Raw genomic sequence first — 10,633 nt, forward strand, 5'->3', positions numbered from 1 at the left:
TCCTCTGGTTTGGATTCTGGTTCCAAGTTCCCTCCGGTTCTGAAGGACCGGCCCAAAGCTGCAGGTTCCTCTGATGAAGGAGCTCCAGTGAGGGATGGTGATGCTGCCTGTCTGGGTTCTGGCAGAACCAGAACCAGAAATCCAGTCCAGTCTCATTCATGAGGATGTTTAATTTTTCAGATTTTCATCTTGAAAATCTGAAATATTTATAAATATTATAAATATTTCTAAATAAACCCAGAAACTAAAACTGTCTCCACTCTGACCCTACAGAAATAGTTTTTGCACTTTAGATTTTTAATTGTTTTTGTAAAGATGAGCAGCATGAAAGGTTGATTCTGAAGGAAGTGACGTCATGCTGCCTTCAGGGCCCCTCTGAGAAAATGAGGCCAATTGTGGATGTTGAGAAATTTACAGAATATTTCACATCAGCATAAACTTCATGCTTGAAATTAGTCATTTTAATATGTTTACACTCAACAGCTAATGGATGGATGTGTGTTAATAGTGTTAAAAGATAAAAAGAAAAAAAATGGAACCTTCATTGAAGTTGAAAATCATTAATTGTAAAGTTTTGTTTCTTTTATGGAAAGGTTTTGTACATTTCTGTCAATTATTTACACAATTTAAAGAGAGAAGCCCTAATTTACACAACAGGAATAAAAATATAAAATTATGGAGCCTAATTGATTTTCCAGGCTTAGGTGTTGGTTAAATTTGATTAGTTACGACTCCCTCTTGTCCCCTGAACGCATCACCAGCCTCACAAACCGACAGGAAGCTTCGTGCGCGTCGGAGTAACCGCCCAGTGATTTTTAAAGCAGTGCGCCTGTTCAGTTTCTGTGGCTGTGTGCGCGCGCGCACTGATGTTTGAGAGGAAATCGGCCTCGAGCTTCCCGGCAGTTTGTCAGCGCGCGCTCCCCCGCCTCGTTGATCTCAATTCTACAAATTCTTCCCCACGCGCTGTTTGAATATTCATGAGCTTCAATCCGATTGGCTGCTCAGTTCAAAACACTGAGCACACTGTGAGACGCTGATTGGATGAGGAGCACGGGGTGGGCGTGGCCTCAGAAAGCTATAAAGTGTGAAGCAGGTCCAGAACCTGCTGCCAGCTCAGGACGGTATCATTTGGTTCTGGACCAGCAGAGCCTTCCGGGCTCTGAAACTGACGCATCAAAGTGGGAAAAACCCGAACCGAACCTTTTGGACCGATAAAATCCGAGGAGACACCGTGGCTATGATCCGCTCCTAGTGAGCCAAACTCGGGGAGATGTTGGAGAAAAGATCCGCGGATCCGAACCTGGAGGACAAACGACGCGGTAAGCGGAGGTTTTTCTTCTGAATTTGGTATTTTATGAAGTGCTTTGCGGTTTCTGACCTGTAAATGTGCTATATAAATAAAGTTTACTTGCATTCCTACTTTAAGATTCAAAATCGGTTCCGGAAAATCTGGTTCTGGTCCATTAATTTGGGTTTTTATGACGTTTCTTTTCTTTTCTTTCTTTTTTTGGCTGCGCCGTGGCGAAGTTGGCTTCTGATTGGTCGCTTTAGTAAAGGACTATTTCACCTAAAGTAATGAATCACCTTTGATCGATTCCGGTTCGGCATCAAACATGGGCCGGATTGTGATCCATTCACAACAAGTGTGAGGACCAAAAGATGGTTTCCGTTCTGTTTCTGCATCTTAACCGTGTTTCTGGTCTCCGGCAGCAGAAGTTGGACTGAACAGAACAAATATAAGTCACAGATCTTTAAATAGGCTTCACTATATTTATATAAAACATTAAGATGGAGTTTATTGTTTCATGTGTCGTTTTAAACGATGTTTATTGCAGAATAACTTAGTTTCTCTAACTGGACTGAACCAGAACTTTAAAGGATTAAACAGTTTTTCCTGAGTTATTATATAATAATATATGTATATATATGTGTGTGTTGGGGGTTCTGATGTGGTTCTGTGTTCTGATCCAGGGAAGGAAGCCTTCACCCTGCGGTACCGCTGCGGCCCGCTGATCGGCAGCGGCGGCTTCGGTTCTGTGTTTTCGGGTCACAGACTCTCAGACGGACTTCCGGTCGCCATCAAGCAGATCTCCAGGGACCAGGTCCAGCAGTGGGCCAGACTGGTGAGGCTCACCTCCAGAACCAGAACCAGTTCAGTTTCCACCTGAACCCAGTCGGCTGCTTCCCTCTGCTGGACAGGCGGCAGAACTGCAGGATGGGGGTTCCCACGGAAACCTGTGATGTCATTGTTCCATCAGTGGGTTTCCCCCAGTGATGCACTGGTTCCTTAGGCTGGGAGCCCCCCCACACCCTGAGACCGGTTCTGTAGTGAATTAAATAGTTCCTTTATTTTGTGCTTTTTTAACTCGCGTCTTCCTTTCCCGCAGCCTGGCGAGCTCGGCCCGGTTCCCATGGAGATTGCCCTGCTGCAGCGGCTCTGTGAGGTCGGAGGTCACGGTGGCGTGATCCGCATGCTGGACTGGTTCGAGGTGGAGGGGCGGGGCTTCCTGCTGGTGATGGATCGGCCGCCACAGTGCCGGGATTTGTTCGACTTCATCACGGACCGCGGCGCGTTGCCCGAACGCCTCGCTCTCAGGTGGGCCCGCGCTCGTTACCTTGGCGACGTCCCGCCGCCCTGGCCACGCTGATGTCTCTGCCCCGCCCCCTGCAGGTTCTTCAGGCAGACGGTGGAGGCGCTGCGCTTCGTTCACGCGCATGGGGTCGTGCACAGAGACGTGAAGGACGAGAACATCTTGGTGGACACACGGACGCTGGAGGTCAAGGTCATCGACTTCGGCTCCGGCGCGCTGCTGAAGGACGCGGCTTACGACGAGTTCGAAGGTACGGAGCCGTGCGGTGGGCGGGGCATAATGGGTCAGTCAGTGGACGGAGCCTCACCTGTCCCCTCCCTGCAGGTACGCGGGTCTACAGCCCACCTGAGTGGGTCCAGTCGCGGTCATACCGCGCCGAGCCGCTCACCGTCTGGTCGCTCGGCGTTCTGCTCTTCGACATGGTGTGCGGCGACATCCCGTTTGAGCGTGACCAGGAAATCGTCGAGGCCACGCCCTTTTACACTCGCCGCGTCTCTAAAGGTAAGCGCTGACCCGCTGTGCCCTGATTGGTTCAGGTGTGCGTGATGCTGACTGTGTCCAACCCTTCCTGCAGAATGCCAGGCTCTGATTGGCTGGTGTCTGTCGCTCCGGCCGGAGGACCGCCCCTCGCTGGAGCAGATCCTGACGCACCCCTGGATGGAGGTGGGGGAGGAAGAGGATGAGGAGGAAGAGGAGCACGGCTCGCTGCCCAGTGCATCGCTGTGAACCGGGTCGGAACGGAACAGGAAATAAAGTCACTTTACCTTCGCTGAGACGCTTCTCATCTCTGATGATGAGTCTTTATTTATGGATTATTTATTATTTCAGCAGTTCCTGCTCCTCTTCCTCACCAATTCAGGTGAGGAAGAGTGATGAAGAGGAGGAAAGCTGAACTCTGATTTTTTTTTTTTTTTTTTTTTTTCGTTTTTGTCTCATTAAAACCGATTTAAGTTTTGCTGAAGTCTGGACATCGGTGCAAACCTTCGCCGCTCCGTAAATACATATGTATTCCTTCAAAGTGGCTCCGCTGCCACTTGGTTCTGTTTATTTACATTAAATAACAAGTTCTGGATCAGAACCACGATCCATGTTTGAATAAAAACATTTTCAGACTCTGGTCGTCGTTTTGTTTCAAATTCACAAATACTTTATTAATTACGAAGGGAAATGAGATGTAAATCATTTTAGATTCTTCAGTTATTGAAGATCCTGATGGCTGTTGGAAGGAAGGATCTCCTGTAGCAGTCTGTGCCACAGCAACGCTGAAGAAGCCTCTGACTGAAGACGCTCCGGCAGAACTTTATTGATTTTATGAAGAATCCTTCTTTGCATCATCACCACCAGAGGACCCAGTCAGAACCAGAAAAGAACCTGCCTTCTTATTCAGGCTGTTGAACCTCTTTAGCTCCTGGTTTCGGTGGTTCTGGTGGTTCTGACAGCAGATCCAAACCCTGAAGGATCTTCTCTTCCTCCGTCTCTTGTCCAGATGAACATCCAGGTTTTTATGTTCCTCATCACCTCCACTTCTTCTCCCATGATGGAAATAGGGTTTGACCTTTGACCCTGTTCCTCCTGAAACCAACAAGCATCTCCTTTGTTTTGTTCACATTTCAGATGATTTGACTGTTCCCTCATTTTGACATGCTGGCATGTTTTCTATAAATGATTTTTGTTCTGCGATGAACACAAACATGTAGCTTACAGCTCAGTGATGCTTGGCTGTCGCCCCCTGCTGGTTACTAAAAATAGTAAAACTTCCAGGTGTTTCATATGCAGAAAGATGCAGATTCTCCCAGTTTTATTTATTTTGATACTGTTGAAGAAGATTTTAAGTTATAGTATATTTTAAGAAACTTTCTAGCTTGATCTTCTTCTCACGGATCCCAGGTTCTCCCGACGGGCCGCATGTAGCCACACAGAAAACAAAAATGAGTACAGACGTCACAGAATTACAGAGTTTAATCGAATAGAAGACAAAGTATGAAATTACAACAGAAACTGCTGAACAACAGAGACATACATGTATTTACCTGAGACACATGGAAAAGAAGAAAGAAAGAAGAAGAAAGAAGGGAAGAAAGGAAGGAAGGAAGAAGAAAAAAAGCAAAGACGTACAAAGACGTCTTTGGAGAATTGCAAGAGCAAATTTGATTTGTTACTCCTGTGGACAAACTTTTATAGTAAAGGCGTATTCCTGTCTTTAATTTATTCAAATAAGGCGTATCTTTGCTCATCCAACCAGGATCTGTCTCTGACCCTCTCTAAAACTCCCTCCAAGTCACGATCTAAGGCCATTTGTTCCCATTATCTAAACAAAATGAAAGCAGACTCTCCTGAACTCCTGCTGTTTTATGGCTTTTCACGGATCTGTCTGAAAAGCTGGAACTTCTCCTGATTGTTTCCCACACAGACAAAGAGCAGATCAAAAGATCTTAGCAAACCATCTGCTGTAACTACAGGTAACATAAAGGTCAACAGGCCAGAATAAGTTACTAATTTTAAAACTATAATTAGGCTATTTCAATCAAGAAATGTTAAGTTTTAAAACTGGCATATTTGAAATTTATTTTCTTAACAATACTTTGTAGTGGAATCAACCTCATCAGAGGGCAGGAAGTGATGTAAAATGTTTGATTTGTTTTCTTCCAGTTATTAATTTTCTCTAATAGACTCATCATCTCTTGTCTGACTTTGGTTTTTGTCAGAACTGAGGATTAGTTTGATTTGAGCTTCGTATCTCATAAACAAGCATAGCTTGTTACATTGACACAATTCCTTTCATTAATTTAGTAATCACAGAATTAAACTACATAAATAAAGTTCAGTTGCCATTACCTTGTTTCCTTATTGACTCAAGCTAAACTTAAGAAGGTTTTTATGCTTTTATCCTTTTCCTTCACTGCAGTTAACTTTCTCGGTAGCGCTGTTGTTCTGTTACCATGGATACCTCATATAGAACGTTGGCAAAATAAAAGCAAAATAGTAGTTACAATAAACAAAGTAACTACATTCAGTTAGCCTTTTCTAGCCTTGTTAATTTTACGTATAATTCAATAGATATCCCTCAACCTGATTGGTTCAAACAGGGAACATTAACAGATCACTTATTTAAAAACAGTAAACTATTTAATGCACCTATTTACAGTCAGAAAACCAAAAAGTGTTTCGCAAGTAGAAATAAAAATGCAATACCAACATAAACCTTTCATCTGCGCCAGAACCATCAACATATGGGGGAATTTTCCTGCCATAATCCAAGAGCACATATTTTGAGTCTGAGAGCAGGAATTCATGTTTTTTGTTCTCAGAACTTTTAATACTTTTCCTTACATTTTTATTTTGAAAGCAGGACTTCATGTCTTTCTTCTCAAAACTTGTAACTCCAAACTTCTCCTCATGCTCAGACTCAGGCCCGGTCCCAGTCCCCTCCCTTGTTCATGTTGAAGGTTAAAGGTCACAGTGTGTCCCACATCCGCCCATTTTGGGACCTATTCCACCTTTACACAACGTTCGCATTTCTACAGACTTCGGGGAAGTGTATTACCCATAATTCATTGCTGCATGTGACGTTTTGAGTTAAAAGGCGGATTTATGGAAATTTTTGTTGTTTTTTCCATCTTTATAGAAAATTCAAAGAAAATATCATGACAAGGCACATTAGTAATAAAAAAGTTTGATATAAATAGAGCAAAAAAAAAAGAAATAAAAAAAGAAGAAATAAAAGAAATAGTCACAAACTAACAGGAAAGTAAAACAAAATGTCACAAATGCAAGACAAATTTCAAATCTTAAGATATGTTGGTACAAAGACTGGGCTTTTGTGATTTTATTTAAGCACTCTAAAATAAAATTATTTAATTTTCAAAATGGAGGTTGTAGGTTCCTAAATAATGAAGCCATAAGCTTGACGCTCTCCGTCCTCCCCCTTCGGTCCACTTGATGATGAAAACGACAAAAAACCAGACTGGGTCCTCTCGATAAAGGTTAACAGTTTACTTCGAAAATAAAAACGGTACAAATGTTACTTTTCCACAAAAATAATAGAATAAACAAAAGAGAGTCTTAAGAGAGAAAAAGAAAGAGAGAGAGGTCAAAAAACTGTGTGGCTTCACTCCAACTGCCCAACTAATTCAGCCCTCAAATCCTTAACTGCAATTACGGATGCAAATTTACAAGAAGACCTTAGAATAGTCCAATATAACAAATTAGTATGAAATAGAGATTTAACTAGTGATCATCTTTATCCAAATAAACAAATTACCATAAGAAATATAAACATAATTTATCCTAAAAGTCTGAATTAACTAAAATTGAATTTAGGCTTCTACAGAGGTGATTTTTAGAAATCAGTATTTGTGAATAAAACTTAGATTAAATATATCATAATTTAACTCTTCGTCGCTATTAGAAGACCAAATTTTATTAAATTAAAACTCAAGATGGAATAGATTTATTGTATAATATCCACTTTAGAAAACTTTCTAAAAACATTCATGACAATTTTAAAAATGTTTATTGTCTTAAAATCTGTCATAAAATGTGGGAATTTATATTTATTTTGAATTTCTTTTGAAGAAAGCCATTATAGGAGAAACTTTATATATAATTATGAAATTAATATCTTACGTTTTTTGTGGGAGTGGAATAGGAAGATATTCTTATTCCCAGATAACACACAACGTTACATCAACGTTGAATTATAGTTAGAATGGTTGATTTTTGGTTGAAGTCGACAAATGATGGTGGATCAACTATAAAACAACCATTCAATTCTAGCCAATTAACTAATATTGAAACTGTGTCATTGAATCAATGTTGTTTTGTGGTTGACATCAAATAAATGAAATGTTAACATCGAATCCAGTGTTTTACAGCACTGGTCCTCCAGGCCCTGCAAGTTTTAGGCATTTCCCTAATTCAGCACACACGATTTTAATTGATGTCTGATTAACAGGGTTTTGCTGAACTGAAAACACGCAGGTCAGTTTGATTGAGGATAAGGTTTGGGGAAGAACTAGTAATCTAAATGTTCAATCAATGTAAGCTGTTTTTCACACCCCTCCACCACCACCTGCCATTCAAACACCCAAATCCCTTCCCTCCACCCGCCAAAGACACACACACCCCTCTCCCCCCACCTGGCCCCATCTACGTCTCAATATAAATAGCAGGGGTGGACCGCTCCACTCCTTGTAGTACGTTGTAGATGTTTTTGTGTCAATATATCACACACAAATGGTCAGTAGGACTTTGTTATGAAAAAGAAAGAAAATGTACAGAAATGAATCATCACCCACTATCCTTTACAGAGGTTAATTTAAAATGTGATAACTCCCACTCACTAATAAAATGCTCTGACCCAGAGCTCCTCATCTCCCCCTACTCCCTCCCAAACCTCCCCCACCCAGATGCTCCTCCCAACCTTCTCCTCTTTACCCCCTCTCATCCCTTCTTCCCTCCCCCTCCTTGAGCTCTGGGTCAGAACATTTTATTACTAGGTGGGGGTTAATCATGTTTCAAATTAAGCACTACATGTTGAGAACAGTGGGTTGTGATTCCTTTCTGTACATTTTCTTACTTGTCTGTAAATATTATTACTGACTGTGCATAATGTGTTGACACAAAAACATCTACAAGTCTGTACTAGGAGTTGTACAGTCCACCTCCCCAATTTTACACTTGTGGTTTGTCCCAACCAAACAGCCACTTTGCTGCTGGCTTGTTTGCTACCGGCTTCTGAATTGAATTCTCCGCTGAGCACTTTTATGGTAAGTTTTTCAATATTACTTTGATCTTAAATGTGTTTATTGAAAAATAAGGGCATTGTTTTGTGCCCATAGTAATCCTGGTTATTTTGGGGCAAAACGGATATTTTTAATAATTGAGGTCATGTCTCCTTTTGTATTATTTTCATCCTACCCACCACTCCAGGCCTAAGTATGAAATCCTGTGAGATTTTGTGGGATTTGAGTTTTTAAAATAGGGCGGGGCCTATTGTTTGGTCTGGGAGAGCATGTGGTGGACAAGGAAGTGTAAGGCTGGCTGGTCCAGGTGGGCTTTAAATTGTTGTGATAGTAATCACTTGTTTTTAACTTTTTATTACGATGTGCTTAGGGTCGTGCTTAAATGAGCCTCTGTACCAGAACAGCTGAGTTGGATGATTACATGACCGTCTGCAGCCATCAAGAAGTGCAGAAGGTTGTTAATCATCCACAGATTCAATCCAGGTGAGGCAGAAGGGAAACACTTAACATGTAAGGCAGGTGAAACACTGAACTAAACCTGCTAATGACTGATTCAGTCTGTTGATCCTTGGATTGGTAACTGGTTAAACTGAACTGGACTATTGTTACTTGTGTGGGATCTTTATCAGCATACAGACACTTTTTAAGGAATTTAATCAACTTATTTGGAAATATTTGTAGTTGATGGAAGATTGAACCAGCTATTTGATGGAAGTTTATTCTGTATGAATTATAGATAATTTTTCCATCTACAGTATAAATCACCTTTTGCTCTATTTATTTGTCTCTGGTGTGTTAAATAAACCTGATCCTCCCTGAGTTTTATTGTTAGGTTTTCTGATAAACAGCCTTTATTTTAAATATTTATTTAATATCAGTATCATAAATCCTACACTATACTGCAGCTTGATGGGTAAATGCAGTTGTATATGTAAACATTAAGATAAATATTAATGAAAGATTAAGATATTAATTTAACAGTGAGTGTACATGGGGAACTATATGGTTTGTATTTGTTCTCAGACCTGTAACCAGTTCACTGTTTAATATTTCAATGTTTTTCAGAACTTTTCAATTGTTTATCATCTTTCTAACCGGCACCTTCCTCACTTTTATTTTTTTCAGCTGTTGCTCTGCAGTTTGACCGAAAGCTGACTCCTGAGGACTGCAGCAAAACTGTCAAGAAGTGGCTTCATTATGCGCCAGAATGAGAGGAAAACATCACAAGGAATCAAAGTGACGCCAACCAGAGTCAAACTGGGGTTACTGCAACTTGTACTGTTTCCCTACTTCATACAGTACAAAGCTTAACCTCATGGACTCTGTTCTTCTGTGGACAACAGACTGTTGTTTTGACAGTCAAAAAGGAATCAAATATGTTTAAAGATCTGTCTGTAGCATCAGACATTTTTTTATTTTTCATATATGCCGTATGTTTGTCCTTCACTTGATCTTTATTAGTTCCATTTTATACCAAACTAATTTTTAGCTGCATAAAACAGATGGTTAAAATATCCTGTCTCTATTAGTCAAATAGACTGATAAACTGATTAGAACATTTTAATGTGTATTATTTTGCAATCTTGGAAATATGGCAAAGTTCATCTGTTGCAAAAAAATAGAATAAAATCAGTTTTAAAAAATAAAGTATTGAAATAATTTTTGTTTCGCTGAACATGTGAGATTATATTGAATTTTCTGTATCCAACAAGTCACAACAAAACACAAATCTCCAACAAATATTTCCAATAATCACTTACGAAAGCAGAAATACCTTTACTGAACATTTAAAATAATCTGCTTTGTTGTAGTTCTGTTAGCAGTAGAATGCCTAAACGGTGACCAGTCCTCCATTTTGGATGTGAAGCTAGGACCCAGGGCCATTCTGCCCCTGACCCCTGAACCCTGATGGGACTTTGACTGAGCCCATGCTTCCCGGAGGCGCAGGGCGCTGAACGCTGGACCAGGCCTGAGTCTGGTCAGGCCTGGTCCTGACCAGACTCAGGCCTGACTCAAAGAGAAGTTTTGAGTACAAGCATTACAAGTTTTGAGAAGAAAGACATGAAGTCCTGCTTTCAGACTGAAACTGATTGAAACTGTGTGGTCTGGAATTATGGCAGAAAAATAACCCTCTCGTTCTAACCTCCAGTCTGTCGTGACAGATGGCCGCTGGTACTGATCTGGGTCCTTGTCCTGGTCCTGGTCCTGGTTCTGGTTCTGGTCCTAGTACTGATCCTGGTTCTGGTTCTGGTCCTGGTTCTGGTACTGGTTCTGCTGGAGGTTTCTTATTATTAAGGA

The 10,633-nt window shown here is 41.1% G+C and overlaps 1 protein-coding gene and 1 long non-coding RNA gene across 2 annotated transcripts; both read left to right on the forward strand.

Annotated features, from left to right (window-relative positions):
- Window positions 1–1,089: 1,089 nt before the first annotated feature.
- On the forward strand, window positions 1,090–3,704 carry pim2 (Pim-2 proto-oncogene, serine/threonine kinase). The gene is made up of 6 exons (XM_088003372.1): window positions 1,090–1,319; window positions 1,972–2,123; window positions 2,388–2,596; window positions 2,672–2,841; window positions 2,916–3,092; window positions 3,166–3,704. Exons 1-6 carry the CDS (start codon window positions 1,271–1,273, stop codon window positions 3,315–3,317), a joined length of 909 nt encoding a protein of 302 aa, XP_087859498.1. The 5' UTR covers window positions 1,090–1,270; the 3' UTR covers window positions 3,318–3,704.
- A 4,312-nt stretch (window positions 3,705–8,016) lies between these two features.
- On the forward strand, window positions 8,017–10,158 carry LOC148152596 (uncharacterized). The gene is made up of 3 exons (XR_015762138.1): window positions 8,017–8,359; window positions 8,706–8,818; window positions 9,461–10,158. It is a non-coding gene; the product is annotated as an uncharacterized LOC148152596 (long non-coding RNA).
- The last annotated feature ends 475 nt before the right edge of the window (window positions 10,159–10,633 follow it).

This window comes from Poecilia mexicana, unplaced genomic scaffold (assembly GCF_051168715.1).
Source record: "Poecilia mexicana isolate PSO_F unplaced genomic scaffold, ASM5116871v1 scaffold_23, whole genome shotgun sequence".
Taxonomy (NCBI): domain Eukaryota; kingdom Metazoa; phylum Chordata; class Actinopteri; order Cyprinodontiformes; family Poeciliidae; genus Poecilia; species Poecilia mexicana.

Excerpts from the sequence above, each read along its gene's own strand:
- pim2 (XM_088003372.1), top strand. The coding sequence starts at position 1,271 with ATGTTGGAGAAAAGATCCGCGGATCCGAACCTGGAGGACAAACGACGC. Across the intron at positions 2,842-2,915 it reads GGCTTACGACGAGTTCGAAG|GTACGCGGGTCTACAGCCCA; the intron begins GTACGGAGCCGT and ends CCCTCCCTGCAG. Across the intron at positions 3,093-3,165 it reads CACTCGCCGCGTCTCTAAAG|AATGCCAGGCTCTGATTGGC; the intron begins GTAAGCGCTGAC and ends CCCTTCCTGCAG.